We start from the raw sequence: 21,018 nt of genomic DNA, 5'->3' as shown, positions 1-21,018 counted from the left end.
CAACAGAGGGTGGCGGCTCAGCACCAGTTCCTCAGGAAAACATTCCTCTTACTGTCTGCACAGTTTGGCTGCGGGTACACACACTCAGCCACACCACACACAAACACACATTCCTAAAGAACAACACACAATATGCCAAGACACTTACATACTTTTAAGGGCAAAGATACTTGCAGACTTGCAAGTCCACACGCACGGCACACATTTAGACTCATAGATTTATTAAATGTTTTGGGGTTTCATGGAGAGAGTCAGGGTGGAGGGAGTCAGAGTGGAGAGAGTCAGGGTGGAGGGAGTCAGAGTGGAGGGAGTCAGAGTGGAGGGAGAGGAGTCAGCATGGAGAGAGTCAGGGTGGAGGGAGTCAGAGTGGAGGGAGTCAGGGTGGAGGGAGTGAGGGTGGAGGGAGTCAGAGTGGAGAGAGAGGAGTCAGCATGGAGGGAGTCAGGGTGGAGGGAGTCAGGGTGGAGGGAGTCAGAGTGGAGGTAGAGGAGTCAGCATGGAGAGAGTCAGAGTGGAGGGAGTCAGGGTGGAGGGAGAGGAGTCAGCATGGAGGGAGTCAGAGTGGAGGGAGAGGAGTCAGCATGGAGAGAGTCAGGGTGGAGGGAGTCAGAGTGGAGGGAGAGGAGTCAGCATGGAGAGAGTCAGAGTGGAGGGAGAGGAGTCAGCATGGAGAGAGTCAGGGTGGAGGGAGTCAGAGTGGAGGGAGAGGAGTCAGCATGGAGGGAGTCAGAGTGGAGGGAGTCAGCATGGAGAGAGTCAGGGTGGAGGGAGTCAGAGTGGAGGGAGTCAGGGTGGAGCGAGAAGAGTCAGGGCTGAATTCAGGAAGACAAAGTAAGAAAAAGATTATATGGAGGGACAGTCTGCAAGAATGAGCACATTCTCATAAAACACAAGAAAGATTTCATGTGTTCTATAGTTACAGTTCTTCTTTTTTAATCTCATTACGTGTTATTAGATGAGAAGAGAAGAAATGAGAGTAGGAATGGTAACACTGATGACAAATCACTTGTAGGACTGAACACAAAGAAGTGTGTATTGACCGAGCAGAGTTCAGGGAGAGAGGAAGAGACAGAGAGACACACCAAAAAAGGTCTGGAATCAGAACAGCAGACGCTGCTCAGCCCCGTAGAGACAGAAGAATAAGGAGAGAGCGGAGCAGAGAGAGAGAGAGAGAGAAAGAGAGAGAGAGAGAGAGAGAGAGACATGCACAGTCAAACAGGAAGAGCAAGTCAGGGTCTCAGGGGTTAAATAGTGAGTCAAGGAGACATTATACATTCTGTATAATCACAGAGACAGGTGGAAGGAGACGGAGAAAGACAGGTGGAAAGAGACAGAGACAGACAGGTGGAAAGAGACAGAGACAGACAGGTGGAGGGAGACAGAATGAACAGAGAAAGAGCAGGGGGCTGTCCGGAGAGGAAGAGGGAGGGCAATCCAAAAAAAGAGGGAAGGAGGGCTATCCAGAGAAGGAAGGAAACAGACTGGTTGACAACTGTAAACCCACAAGAATCCCCAGCTGCCTCAGTTAGTGGACACTGGACTGCTTCCATAGACACTCCCCTCTCAACCAGCGAAAGGCACCAGAGGCACGACAGGCCCCATGGACACCAGGGACTGGTGTTGTCGCTGAACCCAAGCAAGGCTCCCTGCTGGCCAGCATGTCAGCAGGCCCAGAGCACCAGGAGACGCGCCTGCTGGAGGGTCCTCAGACTGCAGGGCCCGTGGGTCTACAGACGCTGCTAGACCTGCTGGTGGGAGTATATCAGGAGTTCTGCTGCTCACACCTGGCCAGAGAAAAGTACGTCTCAGGCTTCCTTCAATGGGGTGAGTGGCCCTCAGATGTGTGTGCTTCAGATCGTGACTTTTCCACTTGTACTTCCACTTACCAAATAATTGTTTGCTACATACATCTGTATATTGGGTGTGAAAACACACTTTGATTATTAATGTGAACGTCTAATCCAAGTTTTATTTACAAAACACACACACTTAGTTGGGGTTAAGTTGGTATTGGATGTTATTTCATGCTTTGAATATTCCTTTTAAAAAGTATTATCCAAGTTGGTTTTCTTTTTTTATTTACAAAAAATGGAAGAGAATAATAACTAGCTATTTCGAGCGTGTTTTAGTTTGTTCCTAGCTAGCAAACTTTTGTATATAGAGAGCCTTGCTAGGTAGCAACTGTTGATGATATTTAAAACATTATATAACAACATTATATAACAATTATATTTGAACTTATTTTAACGCATAGCCTTTTATCTGTCATTTAAACCATGAGGCGTTAACATCTGATAATACTTTATAAAATAAATGAAATGAATGACCTAGTTTATGTCTCTATCCAGAGTTCTGACTCATGGTGTGTGTGCATGTGCGTGGGAGGGGAGGGGACTGGTGGTGTAAAAATGCAGATACAAGGTCATGCAAGATAACACTCCTAACCCGTGGTCAGACCCTCCAGGGATATTTCCTCCCTGACTTACTCACACATTCACCCATGTACACTACTGGATATGTAAACACACACACACACACGCTCATTTCAACTCATATAGACACACAAAGTATATACATATAGGTATACAAAGTATATATCACAGAACCTGGCTCATTGCTTCAACATATCCACTACTACGTATGTGTGTTTTATTGGGAACATTAAACACACATTCTCTCCTTCACTAACACACATTCTCAAATTCTGTCTGTCTTTGGGCAGCTCCTTATGTTTTTTAAACATCCATTTCACTCATCTCTCTCAATAATCAGAATGTCAAATAGTTTGGCTACAGTATGGTAGAAGTGTGTGTGCCAGTGTGTGTGTGTTTATGGCCATGGCAAGGTAATATCATATATCTCAGTGATCGAGATTCTTATTTTAGTTGTAGCTTTTGTCTATCTTGTAGGCAGGGTGTCAGAATTAAACAGTTGACCAGTAATGGGGCGAATCACTGAGCTTGAGTATGGTGAGTGGTGAGACCTGAGTGTGTCTGTTCAACACAGCTGAGTGTGTCGGTTTAACACAGCTGAGTGTGTCGGTTTAACACAGCTGTCTGTCTGCCCAACACAGCTGTCTGTCTGTTCAACACAACTGAGTGTGTCGGTTTAACACAGCTGTCTGTCTGCCCAACACAGCTGTCTGTCTGTTCAACACAACTGAGTGTCTACTCAACACAGCTGTCTGTCTGTTCAACACAGCTGTCTGTCTGTTCAACACAGCTGAGTGTGTCGGTTTAACACAGCTGTCTGTCTGCCCAACACAGCTGTCTGTCTGTTCAACACAACTGAGTGTCTACTCAACACAGCTGTCTGTCTGTTCAACACAGCTGTCTGTCTGTTCAACACAGCTGTCTGTCTGCCCAACACAGCTGTCTGTCTGTTCAACACAGCTGAGTGTGTCTGTTCAACACAGCTGTCTGTCTGCCCAACACAGCTGAGTGTGTCGGTTTAACACAGCTGTCTGTCTGTTCAACACAGCTGAGTGTGTCGGTTTAACACAGCTGTCTGTCTGTTCAACACAGCTGTCTGTCTGTTCAACACAGCTGAGTGTGTCGGTTTAACACAGCTGTCTGTCTGTTCAACACAGCTGTCTGTCTGTTCAACACAGCTGAGTGTGTCTGTTCAACACAGCTGTCTGTCTGCCCAACACAGCTGAGTGTGTCGGTTTAACACAGCTGTCTGTCTGTTCAACACAGCTGAGTGTGTCGGTTTAACACAGCTGTCTGTCTGTTCAACACAGCTGTCTGTCTGTTCAACACAGCTGAGTGTGTCGGTTTAACACAGCTGTCTGTCTGTTCAACACAGCTGTCTGTCTGTTCAACACAGCTGAGTGTGTCGGTTTAACACAGCTGTCTGTCTGCCCAACACAGCTGTCTGTCTGTTCAACACAGCTGAGTGTGTCGGTTTAACACGTCTGTCTGTTCAACACAGCTGAGTGTGTCGGTTTAACACAGCTGTCTGTCTGTTCAACACAGCTGTCTGTCTGTTCAACACAGCTGAGTGTGTCGGTTTAACACAGCTGTCTGTCTGCCCAACACAGCTGTCTGTCTGTTCAACACAGCTGAGTGTGTCGGTTTAACACAGCTGTCTGTCTGTTCAACACAGCTGAGTGTGTCGGTTTAACACAGCTGTCTGTCTGTTCAACACAGCTGTCTGTCTGTTCAACACAGCTGAGTGTGTCGGTTTAACACAGCTGTCTGTCTGCCCAACACAGCTGTCTGTCTGTTCAACACAACTGAGTGTCTACTCAACACAGCTGTCTGTCTGTTCAACACAGCTGTCTGTCTGTTCAACACAGCTGTCTGTCTGCCCAACACAGCTGTCTGTCTGTTCAACACAGCTGAGTGTCTACTCAACACAGCTGTCTGTCTGCCCAACACAGCTGTCTGTCTGTTCAACACAGCTGTCTGTCTGTTCAACACAGCTGTCTGTCTGTTCAACACAGCTGTCTGTCTGCTCAACACAGCTGAGTGTCTACTCAACACAGCTGTCTGTCTGTTCAACACAGCTGTCTGTCTGCTCAACACAGCTGTCTGTATGTTCAACACAGTTGTCTGTCTGTTCAACACAGCTGTCTGTCTCCTCAACACAGCTGTCTGTCTGTTCAACACAGCTGTCTGTCTGCTCAACACAGCTGTCTGTCTGTTCAACACAGCTGAGTGTGTCTGTTCTACACAGCTGGCCAAGCCATCCGCAGACTCAAGGCCTTATTGTCTGTTGTTAGCTTAGAAGTCTTTCCTTGTCTGCATTAATGACGAGCTCTCCCTTATGGCCCGCATTGCTGCAGTCTCCAGGTCGTGTAGATTCACCCTCTACAACATCCGGAAGATCATGAGATACCTGTCTGAGCACTCCACCCAGCTGCTAGTCCAAGCACTGGTCCTCTCCAAGTTGGACTACTGCAACTCGCTGCTCGCTGGTCTCTCAGCATGTGCAACCCGTCCTCCTCAGAGGATTCAGAACGCAGCGGCTCGCCTGGTCTACAATCTACCTAGATGCTCCCATGTTACCCCGCTCCTCATCTCCACTGGCTACCCATCACGGCCCGCATCAGATTCAAGACCCTTGTACTGACCTTCCGAGCTGTGAACGGGACTGCACCCGACTACATCAAGTCTCTCTTGCAGCCTTACACCCCACCCGTCACCCACGATCTTCTTCAGACAACCGCCTGGTGGTCCCACCGCTCAAGACCGCCCGGTCCCAACACAAGCTCTTCTGCCTGGCCCCCCAAAGGTGGAACCAGCTCCCCACCTCCATCAGGGAGACTGACTGTCTCCTCACCTCCAAGAAAAGGCTCAACACGCACTTGTTCCGGGAGTATAACGGCACTTAGGAAAGCTTGCTTGATTGGACCTGATGTTAGTTTCCTCCAATGACTCCACAATGATTCCACAATGACTCTTATTGAGAGACTTGTTGCTCTTGTAGGTTAGTTATAACGAAGTTAACTCTTGAACTCTTGTACTCGCTGTGAAATATTTTACTGTTGATTGTTCTTCTACAGGTACAGTCTTGCACTTTTTGGAGTTCATGTTGTTTTAATTTGTAACTTGTATAACTGCATGCTCTTATGGGTCTTCCCTTGGCACTTGCTTAGTTTTTCACAATGTATGCTTCATGTTTTGGCTGCTTGCAATGTTTGGGACTACCTCATTGTTATGATCAGTGACCTATGTTCTTTTGTAAAGCTGTATCTTGGAAGTCGCTTTGGATAAAAGCGTCTGCTAAATGCATAAATGTAAATGTAAATTAATCTTTTTTTGTAAAAGTTAACTGATCTTTCCCGTATTCCTGTATTAATAGGTAACTTTATAAGATTTTTTAACATGGTATACTTCAGAAAGGACTTGTTTACCATACCTAACTAAAGTATTTTGAAAGTTAAAACCCAGTGATAAAATAAGTTGTTGATAGTTAAACATTTAGAAAGTTTCGAAAGATCATTATGAATATATTAAAATAGTTCCGCAAATGTACATAACCCATGCCCTCCTAGTTATTACTTTTTCACCTTTATTAAGTTATTTCACTATTCCATCATTGCCTGCTACAACACTGGTGCATTGATACTATTCGAGAGAAAAGGTTTAAGAATGTAAACCCCGTATCTGTTTCCTCTCTCTCTCTCTCTCTCTCTCTCTCTCTCTCTCTCTCTCTCTCTCTCTCTCTCTCTCTCTCACCTCTTTGACCATGTATGTTTAGATGGGAGTTATTCTCATTTATGAGGCAGAGAGTACCACACAAACACATGCACTCCAGAGAGTACCCGACCAGTACCAGAGATGTACACGTGCACTTGAAATGAAATGTTTACCCAGGCTTCCCCATACTGGGGTTAGATCAGATGAGAAGTACTGATGATGATAGAGGCCTGGTGTGTCTCAGTACAGTGTACTGAGGATAGAGGCCTCGTGTGTCTCAGTACAGTGTACTGATGATGATAAAGGCCTGGTGTGTCTCAGTACAGTGTACTGAGGATGATAGAGGCCTGGTGTGTCTCACTACAGTGTACTGATGATGATAGAGGCCTGGTGTGTCTCAGTACAGTGTACTGAGGATAGAGGCCTGGTGTGTCTCAGTACAGTGTACTGAGGATGATAGAGGCCTGGTGTGTCTCAGTACAGTGTACTGATGATGATAGAGGCCTGGTGCGTCTCAGTACAGTGTACTGAGGATGATAGAGGCCTGGTGTGTCTCAGTACAGTGTACTGAGGATGATAGAGGCCTGGTGTGTCTCAGTACAGTGTACTGAAGATAGAGGCCTGGTGTGTCTCAGTACAGTGTACTGAGGATAGAGGCCTGGTGTGTCTCAGTACAGTGTACTGAGGATAGAGGCCTGGTGTGTCTCAGTACAGTGTACTGATGATGATAGAGGCCTGGTGTGTCTCAGTACAGTGTACTGATGATAGAGGCCTGGTGTGTCTCAGTACAGTGTACTGATGAGGATTGAGGCCTGGTGTGTCTCAGTACAGTGTACTGATGATGATAGAGGCCTGGTGTGTCTCAGTACAGTGTACTGAGGATAGAGGCCTGGTGTGTCTCAGTACAGTGTACTGAGGATGATAGAGGCCTGGTGTGTCTCAGTACAGTGTACTGATGATGATAGAGGCCTGGTGCGTCTCAGTACAGTGTACTGAGGATGATAGAGGCCTGGTGTGTCTCAGTACAGTGTACTGAGGATAGAGGCCTGGTGTGTCTCAGTACAGTGTACTGATGATGATAGAGGCCTGGTGTGTCTCAGTACAGTGTACTGAGGATGATAGAGGCCTGGTGTGTCTCAGTACAGTGTACTGAGGATGATAGAGGCCTGGTGTGTCTCAGTACAGTGTACTGAGGATGATAGAGGCCTGGTGTGTCTCAGTACAGTGTACTGAGGATGATAGAGGCCTGGTGTGTCTCAGTACAGTGTTCTGAGGATGATAGAGGCCTGGTGTGTCTCAGTACAGTGTACTGATGAGGATAGAGGCCTGGTGTGTCTCAGTACAGTGTACTGAGGATAGAGGCCTGGTGCGTCTCAGTACAGTGTACTGATGATGATAGAGGCCTGGTGTGTCTCAGTACAGTGGCAGACCAGTACCTTACTCTACTATTACCATTGTGGGAGTCTGGAAAGCACATGATGGTGTTGATCAGAGATCAATTCTGGCTGTTTCTCACTCTCCCCCCTCTCTCGCTCTCTATCTGTTTGTCTATCTCTCTGTCTCACTGATTAAATATTGTACACTGTTGCTTTGGTCTTGCTTGCATTCTTCCCCACAAGGATGAGAGGAAAAAACGATATGGAAAAATGTGCCTTAAAAAAGTCTTAAATGGTGCCAGCTGTTTTCAGAACCCACACAGCAGGCACTACTTTCAGCTGCTGGTATTTAAAGGGGAACTGGGTGCTAAGTTATTGCTAGTTTCGGCTTCTTTCATACACACGTTAGAGGTTTCTACATGTCTGTATTTCATGGGAGGCTGAAGACTCTTGACACTTTGTTTGACACAAGGATAGTCAGGGGATGCTTGTTAACTACACGTTACTGTCAGAGGGGATATACACAGTATTACAGACAAATGACCACATTTGTAATAAAATGTTCACCCTTTGTGTTTATGTCCTCAACCCCTTCCTATCCAATTACAGCTGACCCCCTGGTGAGGCAGGTGAAGAAAACTCGCATTAAAAGGGACGACTTCCAGATCCTGAAAGTGATTGGTCGAGGAACCTTCAGTGAGGTGAGAGGAGGATGCTGGGATCATACTAGCCTCATTCAGCAGTTTAATATGATTCCCATATTTACATTCACGTTGCTATTGTAGGTTGCCGTGGCAAAGATGCGTAACACGCAACAGGTTTATGCCCTTAAAATCATGAACAAGTGGGACATGCTGAAACGAGGAGAGGTATACAAACACACACACACATATACACACCAAAACACAGAACTACATGAAGTCTGTTCAAAGTTCGCAAAGTTGAGAAGGAGCAAGTTTCCTTTGTTGTTTGTAGCTTGTGATGTGGGTCAACATTTATCTTGGTATTTGTCTCATTGTTTGTGTGTGTGCATGTGTGTGATTTTGTGTACCACACAGACAGCATGTTACCAGGAGGAGAGAGAGGTTCTATTGAAGGGCGACCGACGCTGGATTACTGAGCTCCACTACGCTTTCCAGGATGACAACTATCTGGTAGGTAAGGGGTTAAGGGTCAGGGTAGTGAGGAGTTAAGGTTAGGTGTTAGGGGTTAAGGGTCAGGGATTGCAAGAAGTTTGGGTCAAGGGTTAAGGTTAGTGCATAACTGTCTCTATTGTCTGTTGCAGGGGTCTCCAACCCTGTTCCTTAAGAGTTACCTGGCTGTAGGTTCACTCCAACACTAATCTAGCACACCTGATTCGAATAATTAGCTATTGGATCAGGTAACTTGTGTTGAATCAGGTCAAATTAGTGTGGTTGGAGCAAAACCAACAGGCAGATAGCTCTCCAGGAACATGGTTGGAGACCCTACATACTTGTTCTACATCCGATTGCTAATATCTCTGTATCACAATCAATTGTAACAACAGAACGATAAAACAAGGTTAGTTTCCATCTTAAGAATCCTGTGTCCCTGTTTGTCTCCTTCTCAGTACCTGGTGATGGACTACTATGTGGGGGGGGATCTGCTGACCCTGCTGAGCAAGTTTGGGGACCATCTTCCAGAGGACATGGCCCAGTTCTACCTGGCTGAGATGATCCTGGCCATAGACTCGGTCCACAGACTGGGTTATGTGCATCGGTGAGTCTCTTGCTATCGGCTGCGCAGACACACAGCTCACAAGGGAACATGTTTTTGGCGTTACTAAGACATTTAAAATAGTGTGAATACAATGAAAGCTAAAAAAACATTTGAAGCATCGGTTACACAACAGCATTGACCAACCATAGACATTGACAACCCGTTTACACTAGTTATCAAGAAACACAGCTAACAACATAGTGTGATTGCCCCCAAGGTGTTTAATCAAGTATTGCTATCTGGAAATGTAATGTGTAAAGATGTAGAAACCTGTTCTATCATTACAAACATACACAACTGTGTCTATAGACATTGTTTGTGTTTGTGCGTATTATTTGTCTATCCTTCTTCAGAGATATTAAGCCTGACAACATCCTGCTGACCGACACCGGCCACATCCGGCTGGGAGATTTTGGCTCCTGCCTCAGGGTCCAGGAGGATGGCATGGTGAGATATGACCATACTTTACATTTATATTTTACATGTATTCATTTAGCAGACGCTTTTATCCACAGCGACTTTCAAGAGAGAGCTTTACAAAGTGCATAGGTCACTGATAATAACAACAAGATAGTCCCAAAAACACGGCTGGGGAAACCTGCCCCTTGTTTCCCATCACAGTCGCCCACTTTCATGTGTACAGTACAAACGGTGTGTGTGTTGATGTTTGTGTTCATGCTTTACGGTGCGTGTGTAGGTGCACTCCTCCTTGGCGGTGGGGACCCCTGACTACTTGTCCCCAGAGATCCTGCGAGCCGTGGAGGGCGGTGGGGTCTATGGGCCAGAGTGTGACTGGTGGGCGCTGGGAGTCTGTGCCTACGAGATGCTGCTGGGCATCACACCCTTCTACACAGAGTCCATCTCCCAGACGTACGCAAAGATCGTACACTTCCAGGTCAGAGGGCAGGCTCAGACACAGCTGGCTCAGAATGAAGACAAGTATGATAAAAGTGGAATGTTGGTAGCAGTTACTGTGCACTTAAAATATAATTGTGACAGAATGTTGACAAATGAAATACAATAGGTATTAACATCTTAACATGAGAGATCTTGTACATCTACCATCAAGATACTGTATATTGAGATACATTACATCTGTATATTTCTCCTAACAAACAAGGGTCCATCGTATTATCCTCCAGGAGTATTTTGAATTCCCAGCATCTGGTCCTGAGGTGTCAGAAGTGGCGCGTTCCTTCATCTCAGGGCTGATCTGTGAGCGGGAGACCCGTCTGGGGCGGCAGGGCCCAGGAGACTTCTGGGATCATCCCTTCTTCAGCGGGCTGGACTGGGGCTCCCTGCACCAGCTGCCCGCTCCCTTCCAGCCTGAGGTGTCCAATCCCACCGACACCTCCAATTTTGATGTGCTGGATGACTGTTTGAGTGAAATGGTACTTTGTACACACACTATGACAATACTGTTTTTCTCTTTTCTTTTAAATTCTTTGGTTAAATATTTCAATATTTTATCATGGGAGTCAGGTGGCTGAGTGGTTAGGGCATCGGGCTAGTAATCAGAAGGTTGCCGGATCCATTCCCTGCCGTGTCAAATGACGTTGTGTCCTTGGGCAAGGCACTTCACCCTACTTGCCTCGGGGGAATGTCCTTGTACTTACTGTAAGTCGCTCTGGATAAGAGCATGAGCTAAATGACTAAATGTAAATGTTTGGTATTGTCTGACAGGAGACCCTGTCTGATGTGATGGACAGGGCCCCTGTTGGAGTTCACTTGGCTTTTGTTGGATATTCCTACACAGCCACAAGGTACATGTTTGGTATATTCCAGCAGTTGTGTGAATACTTGAAGTTTGAGTCAGATAATAGTATAATATAGGCGATATAAAAAAGCTAATAGGTCAGTTTCTTACAGGCAGACAGGGGCCTTGGATCGCAGTTGTGACATCATGATTGAATTTGATAACCAGCGTTTCAGAGAATGTGAAAGTCTTCATCTTCAAGAGAAGCAGGTAGGTTGGCCTTGTTGACTTACTGTAAGTTGCTCTGGATAAAAGCATCTGCTAAATGACAATGTTTTTCCTGGTCTGGTTTAGCAGAAGTACCGTCACAAGTCCTTTGCATCTTTAAGCGAGAATGCAAGCTGTCACTGACAGCATCAAAGATGTGTCGGTCTGCTGTGATGGCTAGCTGGGTTTAGTGGCTACTGTATCTCCCACCTGACTGTGTTTTCTTGGACAAGCAGTCTAATAAGTGACGGTGGTGTGGGTTTCAGACTCAGTTGTGGCAGGTCAGAGAGGCAGAAGACTTGCCTGGTTCTCTGGAGAAGAGCTCTGCAGCGTGCACTCACAGCACAGCTCAGGACCACATTACGAGATTTGATGAGGATTTGCACAGGTGCTGAGAAACCCCATGAGCAACACACTAAATTCTCTAAATAATAGTTAATTGCAGTTCAAGCTTTTAAATTAGAGTTTACTCCCTTCCTTTCCTTTTGATTCATTCTGCAAAATCACATCCATATAGTAGCTGTACTATATAGAAGGCAATGCAAACCAACCAACCAAAAATTAGGATAGCCTATGAATAAATTACAATGAATAACACAACAATAAATTACTGTATTTTACTGCTATTAAATGCTTTTCAATTCAGCCTTTTGTCATTTATCCATCCACCCAGACGGCTACAAGAGGCAGAGAGGAGGAATGGAGATCTGGAGGGGGAACTGGCGAGGCTGAGAGGGGAGATCCAGGGTCTGAGGAGCTGCAGGGACACAGGCAAGGATATGTCCCCTCCCGACGCGTCCCCTCCCGACGCGTCCCCTCCTGACATGTCCCATTCACACATGTCCCCTTCACACACGTCCCCTCCAGACACGTCCCCTCCATACACGTCCCCTTCAGACATGTCCCCTTCAGATGCGTCCCCTCCAGACACGTCCCCTCCAGACACGTCCCCTCCAGACACGTCCCCTCCAGACACTCCCCTCCAGACACGTCCCCTCCAGACACTCCCCCTTCAGACATGTCCCCTCCAGACACGTCCCCTCCAGACACGTCCCCTCCAGACACGTCCCCTCCAGACACTCCCCTCCAGACACGTCCCCTTCAGACATGTCCCCTCCAGACACGTCCCCTCCAGACACGTCCCCTCCATACATGTCCCCTTCAGATGCGTCCCTTCCAGACACGTCCCCTTCAGACACGTCCCCTCCAGACACGTCCCCTCCTGACATGTCCCCTCCATACATGTTCCCCTCCAGACATGTCCCCTCCACACATGTCCCCTCCAGACTCGTTATCCTCTGAGCAGCAGCTGCTCCTTCTGCCTCCTATTTATTCCTGTGGTGGGCTTAGGGTTAGCATCGAGCACATCCGATCAACTTTCTCATACAGGTGATCATACTGCCTAGCATCTCAACAGTTTGCAGTCTCAAAATAAATGTTGTATGGTAAGAGGTCCAGACATTATGAGACTCAGTAAGTTCACAGAGCATACAAGCCTAAGCTGCAGCTGCTTATGTTGGAGCACTCTGGTCGCAGCAGTAAATATCAATGCTAAGAATAGACCTGATATGCAGTGAGTGGACTTTCCGCTCAGTAAAAACGGTGTGGTGAGCCTTTTGTAGATGGAATGTTAGATCTACTCTTCAGGAACCAAAAATTTGTCTCCAACAATGCACATTAGCAGTACCATATTTATGCAAAAGTCTCCTTAAATGACTCTCCATTAGAAGAGGTTGAATTGGTAAAATGTCAGAACCCAAGCTCTGTAGAACTAATGTAGAGCCTGTGGAATATATTTCAGGTTGCTAGTTCTTTTAATTAAACAGACAACATTTGTTTTCCCTTGTAAATTTCCCTATTTTAAAATAAAAAAATAGTTGAATAAGCTTGTCAGTTAGCCACTACAACAGTTAGCTGGCTATACAATCTTTAGTCATATGGGTAGTTAGCTATCTAAGTTTAGGTTCTGAAAGCCAGACTGTAGAGTGCTAGCTAGATGGCTAATGATATGTGGTGATATAAAGTGAACCCACACTGACACCTTGGCCTCCTCATACAACAGGAAACCTCTCTTTGTTTATGGCAAGTTTATGGCAATGTGAGAAATAAATGTTCATTGCTTAAGTGGGGTCTTTGCCAGTTTCTTGTGAAATGCATACTGTATGCGTTCGTTTCGAATGTTGTTGCTGTGTTTTCAACAAACGCTAGTTGAAGTGCCCATGGGCCAAACGCTGGGCAGCGAATCTGTTATAATAAATAAACAAAAAAACACAAATACATGCTCTGTATGTGAGATTCCTACAAGTACTGTGTCAGTTGTGATGTAGGGATAACAAAAGTGAGACCAATTGGTTTGCTGACTGAGAGCACCCCCTAGGGTTAGGGTTAGTTAGCCTACTGGTCAGAAAATTCCATTTGAGGCTGGAGAACCCACTGAAAATGGCAGCGAAACTAGTATAGATGTATTTATTGTTCTAATAGCTCATATAATTTCACCCACATTGCACATCCTTTTGTCCTCGGCAACACACCTCCCCATTTGCATCTTCATTGTATGCTTGGTTCAGTAACCCTAACCCTTAATGTGCCTCTCTCTCCTCCAATCACGGAGCTGCTCTCTTAATGTGCCTCTCTCTCCTCCAATCACTGAGCTGCTCTCTTAATGTGCCTCTCTCTCCTCTAATCACTGAGCTGCTCTCTTAATGTGCCTCTCTCTCTCCTCCAATTACAGAGCTGCTCTCTTAATGTGCCTCTCTCTCCTGTCACAGAGCTGTGCGTCTGCTCTCCACCTCTGTGTCTTCCTGCCCACTGTGTGGACCTCACGGGGCATGTAAGCCTGTTCACTCCACTCTCTTTCTCCATTTCTGTCTGAGATGGAGAACTTAAAGGTATTCTAGGGACACTTCTGACATAGGTCTGACTTATGGAAGCTTGTAGCTCTTGTTGCTGCCGGGAGCCAGGTGAATCAGCATACACGGTTCACAGCCTGCTTGTTTGTGTAATTAAAGCAAACATGTCAAGAAAGTGCCAAAAACAATTTCTATAACTCCCATAAACTCTCCTGTAATCAGGGCCAATGTCTCTTACTGCTCTTAGCTCTTGTGCCCAGTGACTGATGCCCTGATTTGACTGTGTTCCAGATGAAGACAGTGCCCCCCGCCTGTCATTACCCGCTGGTGATCCCACTACATCGCCACTTGTTGCTGTTTCACAGGGTAAAGATACCACACCACATACTGCTGCTCCACAAGATACCACACCACGTCCTGTTACTTCACAAGATACCACACCACATCCTGCTGCTTCACAAGACACCACACCACATCAAAGAGTATAGAAGCACAAGAGGCGAAACTCTGACGTTTTTTTGGTAACAGTCACGAGGTGACGCTTTGGTAGCGCGCCACCATTGTGGAGTGAATATTCCAACTGGAGTTACATGAGAACAGCACAGATGGTTACATACTAGCTAGTTATAGGTAACAGATCATTTTATATATATTTTTTGTGTTGACGTTAGCTAGCTAGCGTCGGCAGCTGTGTACCTATCAAGCATTAGCAGCATTTGTATCGGTTAAATGTACATAGTTAAATATCAGCTCATGTTCAACTGTAAAGTATACACCTTTTAAAGGATCCATCGGAAAATCATCCTCTGCCGGAAAAGGGACATTTTTAGATTTTTTTTTTTAAGTTAACACCAATATTTTGTGGCAAAATCCATTGTTGTGTCTACAAAATTATTTTAGATATAGTATAAGTTTAGCTAGCTTGCAAATACAGAGGATAGCCTACCAAAGTTGAGTTAGCCAATGTCGATGCTAGCTAATGTTAGTTAGTTAGCAAGCTGTAGGCTATAACATTTCACAGGGTCTTGCACCGCTGCTTGATTTACTGAAAGTATTATGAAATGTTATGTACTACCCATTTACCTACTTTAGCAAGTCACAGTATTTCCCGCCCCCGATAGTGTAACTGAGACGGCATAGTAAATCATTTCTCTTTCAAGTAATAAGCCCCCGTTGAAGTGTTGAGCATTAAATTAGCTCCACAGTCTGTAGAGATCTTGGGGAAGCCACTTTTTTATGTTTTGCTAATGCAGAATTCGGTCAAATAAAATATGTAAAACAGACGTAATGAGTGGCACATAACGTGAAGTATCATGGCATTTTATTTTGTTTGAGTTTTAACTTGTCCAGTGGGGCAAGTACATTTCTCAAACGTCCAAACTTGCCCTACAAAAAAATCCACTTGTCCCGGACAAGCTAATGTTGAGCCCTATACATGACTAGACTCTTGATACAGATCAGAATCCATCATATCTTGGACACCCAAAATCAGTGAATCTCACAGCCAATTCAACGCAAAAGAAAATGCGCTTCAATCAAAGAATTTAAAACAAAACTTTTTTTGTGGAAAAAAGTGGAAGACTTGTCTGTAAGTCTGTGAAATCAACTGGTAAAAGGGACTTGATGATAACTAGTCTAGTGATTACGTTATTCTGTTTTGTCATTATTCAGTTTAAGAAAGCAGCTGATATTGCCAAAAGCGACAGCAAGTTAGGGGACTGCCGAGTTGGTTTCACTCCAAAATGGCGGGAACGTAGCGCTGCTACTGGGCACTGGTGTTGCAATTCTATTGGCTTTCACAGAACAATATAAGTTCTTTGACCACATCCTGCTCCACAAGATATCACACCACATCCTGCTGCTACACAAGATACCATACCACATCCTGCTACACAAGATACCACACCACATCCTGCTTCACAAGATACCACACCACATCTTGCTGCTTGCCGCTTGACATTGGTCAAGGGATCACACTACACCATGCACCTGAGAGATGGATCTATCAATGTTGAGGGCAAAGGAATACTTTCACATTTTGTTATTCTATATTATTGTTTGACTGCCTCTTTCTCTCACTTCCTCTATTGCACACATACACACACACAGGTGCGTTGGCCACAGTCGAAGTGTGAGTCATACCTGCTGGTGTGTGCTGAGGGGGGTGATCTGCTGGCCTGGGGGAGAAAGTGTTGTAAAGAGCTCTCATGACGGCCCTGCTCACCTACCGCGAGCGGGAGCATCTCTTCCCCTCGCCTGTCTCCCCGCCAGGCCCCACAGAGACAACAGGATGGAACCAGGTGGACTCCACCTCGGTACAGGATGCAAACCACAGGGTCTTCCTGGTTGACAAAACAGGGGAATACGAATTCAGATTTGCTGTCACTTAATGGAGTTGTAATTTGAACTTGAGAATCATGGGATGGACACAGAAGTTCTAGACTGACAAAATGAAGAAATTAAATGGAATTTCAGAAATGAAGGACATTCTCGAATGGAGAAACAAAGTAAATACCCAAGAGAAGTTAAGATGGTTTACGTAAAGTGAAGCATGGAAACAACAAGGACATCAATGGGACAGAAGACCCCGGTTGGACCCTAGTTTAGGGTTAAAGTTAGGGTTAGGGCCCCTGGTTGGAGTAGCAAACGTAGGGGACACTAAGACACACTGCTGTCAGCTCAGACTTCGTTGGTGAATTTGCAGGATCAGTTACACTGTTTGTGTTTTTATTACATATGCATATACATGTTTCTATGTATCCAGTTGTGGGTTGTGTTGAGTGTGAGGTATTCATTGCACTAGGGCAGGTTGTGCCTCTACAGAATACTCCATCACAGTATGTGTAGTATGTTGGCAGCAACACCGTGGAGGAAGATATAGGGTTCCATAAGTTATGTTCACTGGTGATCTTCCAGAGCTTCACAACTTCATGCATTGTTTGAGGGAAATACGGCTCAATGAGAGAATGTATTTTTGCGGATTATGGATTGATGTATTTTGATGGTTAGAACTGAAATAGTAGCATGTTTTTAGGCTCAAATCCCAAATACACAGTGCATAAAGAAAGTATTCATACCCCTTAAATGTTTTTCCATTTTGATACAGCCTTACACTTTGCACCAACGATCAATTTCATAGCAAAGGTAAATGTGGCATTTGGTGCATTTAAAAAATAAATTAAAACAATTTCTAATGTCACATTATGGGGTATTGTGTGATATTCAAAAGGACCATTTTAAAAATATACCGTTGTAGACAAAGGTTGTGGCGGGTCTGAATACTTTCCTAATGTACACATACAGTTTTCGACCTTTAGACATTTTTCTGTTATATACAATGCAATGCCATGGCTGACCATAAGCATCTTACACAGTGAAGAGGAAGCTGTATGAGTGATGTTAAGTAGTCAGGGAGTCAGGTGGCTGAGCGGTTAGGGAATCGGGCTAGTAATCAGAAGGTTGCCGGTGCCAAATGACGTTGTGACCTTGGGCAAGGCACTTCACCCTACTTACCTTGGGGGTATGTCCCTGTACTTACTGTAAGTCGCTCTGGATAAGAGCGTCTGCTAAATGACAAAAAAAAAAAAAAGTAGTAGTGAGGAAAATACTGGAACTCCTAAGAGAACGCATGTTGGGTTTGCAAAGTGGTGTTGAGCAAAATAAATTCACCCACCGCTACTTTTAAGGTTGATATATTTATATATTGAACTTGTATTTAAAGCAATGAAATTATACTTAAACATAAACCTTTATTTCACCCATCAAATTATTGGAGTATTGATTCATAAAACATTTATTAGTTAATTCCTAAGATTGATTTCTAAAGTATGTTTTCCTCTTAACTGCCAGCAAAAATGTTCACAAATGTCTTGATTGTTAAATCCTCTTCAGTGATCCAGGAAAGTAAGAAGAAGGATTTGTCTCTTGGCAGCATCAGACCATCATATGTAGTACCCCGGGGTGGAGTACATTAAAAAGGGGCTCAGTTTGTGTTCCCCAGCGCCGGGCGTGCCGGCATTTTCATGCGCCTGGCGCCGGTAGTAGCGCCGCAGGGCGGGGCTTCCAGGGTGGCACTGCCGCACATGAAGGAAGTACTCGTCTGGTCGGTTGGACGTGTAGCCGCAGTCTTCACACACAAAGATCTTGGAGCGTCGCTGGCGGTAGGCGTACTGCTGCCTCACACCGTGGATCTTCCTCAGGTGGGACTCCAGTGAGCAGCGCTGTGTGAAGGCCTTCTCACAGAGCTCACATCGGTATGGCCGTATACCTGAGGAGCAGGTGTAGAGTGTGTCTGTTTGCTTGTGGTGCCTGGATATACATGTATACATTGTATTTCCCAGCAGTATTGAGATATTACAGTAACATTTCTCCGTGGTGTGTGTAAGCAGAATCCTCACCTGTGTGTGTGCGCATGTGCCTCTTGAGGTCGAAGGTGTCATTGAAGCCTTTGCCACAGTATCTGCAGGGGTGTCTCTTGACTAGGCTGTGGCACTTGAGGTGCCGCGTGAGCATGCGCTGCAGGGGGAACACCTTGTGGCACAGCGCGCACACGTGGTCCCCTGCAGACGTGGGCATGGAGCGGGGCTGGGGGAGAGGAGAGCACAGCTTCACTACTACAGCAGGGTTACAATCACAACTGTTACTCTGGCCACTAAGATGAGCTGACAGACAAAAGTAGGCACTCAGCCACATTTGTATACTTTCCCATACACATGTTATACATTCTTGGTTTCACAGAATTATACACAGCAACCATACATGTGGATTTGTTGTCCAAAAATGATAACCCAAGGGACGAATGGATTAAAGTACCTTGGCTCTGGAGGCTAGTGCATGAGGATGGAAGTAAGTGGCTGGGGCCAGGGTCTGTGTGAGGATAGTCGGCCAGCTCTGGCTTGGACCTGGGCCTGACACCGCCACTGCCTTCTGTATGGCACCTCCAGATCCTCTCCCTGGTCCTGTGGAGGAGCGGGGAGGACTGGGGGGCTTGGAGGGTCCAGGGCTGGTGAAAGGAGAAGACGCCAGCTCTTTTTCCTCACTTACTGTCAAACAGAAGCCAGGAAAACTCAGTGAGTTACACAGTTTATTTATAAAGAATTGTCACAAAAATCTATTGTGTAAATCTGTACAGACGGTACATCAGCAAAAATCTATACAATAAAATTGCTTATCATTGATTTCAATGGCACAAACAATACAGAAATGTGGTGAAAGAATGCCTTCTAACGAATTAACTAATTATAGTTAAGTGTGCTATTTGCTTTCTTTGTCACTGCATATTAAGGAGCAACATATAAAACATTAATACAGTAGATTCCAAAGTCACCACTCACGCGTCTGGTTATCTTCCTGCCCGCCAGTCTGCTGGGGATCTCTCCATCTCCAACCCCCACACCTTCCCTGCTTCTTCTTTACAAGGAAGGACCGCGGCATTCTCCTCTGCTGTTCTCCAAGACCTTCTAGGTTCTGCCTTCACATCTGACTGTCTCCCTTATTAGGGTTGGGACCAGGCGGACCTTATACCTCCTTCAACTGAGACACTTTACCCACCCCAACGTCCACCTACTAAGCAGCTAAAAAAAATCACTGCACTCATTTCCATAACCTGAACTGAGTTGAGTGAGACTGCTGGCTCTGGGGGGTCGGTGTTTTGACTGGTGTGCACCTGTGTTGACTGTGCACATGATGCTCTTTTAACTGGTCCCCCACTGGTTTTGCATGGCAGGCAGTGAGAATCTGGCCTCCTCATTCAAGTGGACCTTGGCATGCAAATGTTGACCTGAGGCCCTGAGTAACAGGAGCGTGCACAGAGAAGCCCGCAGTCAGAACTGGTAGTAAAATCTGCCTTTACTTTCCTCTCCTCATGGCTCTGATTGTCTGGTGAGGTCGAGCCCCTACTACAACACAGACAAAGGCCCTTCAAATGCTGTGAAAGGGACTAAGCCCTGGACTGTTTGCCATCCGTTGACAGCTCAGTTGAAAGAACTTGTGAACTGTCAAGTATTGTTGTTGTCCTCAACCACTCTGTAATTTGATCATCCCTCAATGCTTTAAAAACAATTATTTGAAGGATTCATTTTTAATTAATTGGTTTGTTCCCAAGCTATATCTACATGTTTTTATGTCTACCATGTCACACTTTGTATTTCACAAATGATCTGTTCATTGAAACACAAACCACAAAAACTAAAAGTAATTGATGTTTGGGCCTTCTGACATTCACAAGTCATGAAGGTCAAACCTGAAACATGTCTGATGTTACCACACCATGTTGTTCAGTAACAAAGGACTGAAACGGAACTTTGAAAGGCTCATTTCACTGGACTCTGCATGGCAAATGTAGCTGCAGAAAACTCATGCAAATACCCTAGAGGTCACTGGAAGCACAACTAAACAGGATGATCCTTTACCTCTTAGGTAAGAACAAAGATTATACCGGTTTAAAGAGCAGTCAGTTATTTAATTCCCCTTGAGGCTTTCACGTTGGCTGTTTGAATGGTAACATAAAAGTATGCAATAATGGTCCTGATACACTCCCTGGTACACTTCCTGGTATGCCCGCTGCTGATCTCCCTCCAGAGGGTGGCACCTGGTGCTGAGACTTAGCGTGGTTTCTGTGAAAGATGACCCTGTCATCCTGTGAATAAGAGAGTATCACTGGCTGTCACCTTCCCTCCAGAGGGTGGTGACGGTGGGAGAGTATCACTGGCTGTCACCTTCCCTCCATGCCTCCACCAGGCCTCAGGAAAGTACAGGACCACAGCCACTCAGAATCTGAATCAGAATTGGTGTTTATTCGCCATGAAAGTTTGCAGAGACAAGGAATTTACTTTGGCAGGAGAGCCTACCTAGGCAGCCATTTTTGACGCCAACTCGAAAGGTTACAGCAAAGCATAACATGAGGAGAGAGGAGGAGAGAAAAAGGCAACCCCCAGACAATGCTC

At 45.5% G+C, this 21,018-nt stretch overlaps 2 protein-coding genes across 2 annotated transcripts; one reads left to right on the top strand and one right to left on the bottom strand.

Annotated features, from left to right (window-relative positions):
• Window positions 1-1,453: 1,453 nt before the first annotated feature.
• Window positions 1,454-17,843, top strand: dmpk (DM1 protein kinase). The gene is made up of 15 exons (XM_084684186.1): window positions 1,454-1,824; window positions 8,132-8,223; window positions 8,308-8,391; window positions 8,581-8,676; window positions 9,114-9,262; window positions 9,616-9,709; window positions 9,960-10,157; window positions 10,405-10,653; window positions 10,946-11,025; window positions 11,132-11,228; window positions 11,492-11,613; window positions 11,899-11,996; window positions 13,994-14,055; window positions 14,366-14,440; window positions 16,184-17,843. The coding sequence occupies exons 1-15, from the start codon at window positions 1,659-1,661 to the stop codon at window positions 16,283-16,285; spliced, it is 1,764 nt and encodes a 587-aa protein (XP_084540312.1). The 5' UTR covers window positions 1,454-1,658; the 3' UTR covers window positions 16,286-17,843.
• A 130-nt stretch (window positions 17,844-17,973) lies between these two features.
• Window positions 17,974-19,617, bottom strand: LOC146246442 (transcription factor ovo-like homolog lin-48). The gene is made up of 4 exons (XM_084683489.1): window positions 19,408-19,617; window positions 18,887-19,116; window positions 18,472-18,658; window positions 17,974-18,341 (listed from the first exon to the last, which is right to left on the bottom strand). Exons 1-4 carry the CDS (start codon window positions 19,505-19,507, stop codon window positions 18,016-18,018), a joined length of 843 nt encoding a protein of 280 aa, XP_084539615.1. The 5' UTR covers window positions 19,508-19,617; the 3' UTR covers window positions 17,974-18,015.
• Window positions 19,618-21,018: the final 1,401 nt, after the last annotated feature.

Source organism: Hypomesus nipponensis, chromosome 20 (assembly GCF_054491055.1).
Source record: "Hypomesus nipponensis isolate SF chromosome 20, ASM5449105v1, whole genome shotgun sequence".
In the NCBI taxonomy this organism is placed as follows: Eukaryota; Metazoa; Chordata; class Actinopteri; order Osmeriformes; family Osmeridae; genus Hypomesus; species Hypomesus nipponensis.
Note: the sequence above shows the minus strand (reverse complement) of the source record. Positions and strands in the feature narration are given on the sequence as shown.

Bases quoted from the DNA above. Each gene is read 5' to 3' on its own strand.
- dmpk (XM_084684186.1), top strand. From the start codon at position 1,659: ATGTCAGCAGGCCCAGAGCACCAGGAGACGCGCCTGCTGGAGGGTCCT. The intron at 10,158-10,404 runs GTCAGAGGGCAG...ATTATCCTCCAG, and splicing joins CAAAGATCGTACACTTCCAG to GAGTATTTTGAATTCCCAGC. The intron at 11,614-11,898 runs GTGCTGAGAAAC...CCATCCACCCAG, and splicing joins TTTGATGAGGATTTGCACAG to ACGGCTACAAGAGGCAGAGA.
- LOC146246442 (XM_084683489.1), bottom strand. From the start codon at position 19,507: ATGCCGCGGTCCTTCCTTGTAAAGAAGAAGCAGGGAAGGTGTGGGGGT. The intron at 18,659-18,886 runs GTACTTTAATCC...CCTCTCCCCCAG, and splicing joins CACTAGCCTCCAGAGCCAAG to CCCCGCTCCATGCCCACGTC. The intron at 18,342-18,471 runs GTGAGGATTCTG...CCTGCTCCTCAG, and splicing joins GCACATGCGCACACACACAG to GTATACGGCCATACCGATGT.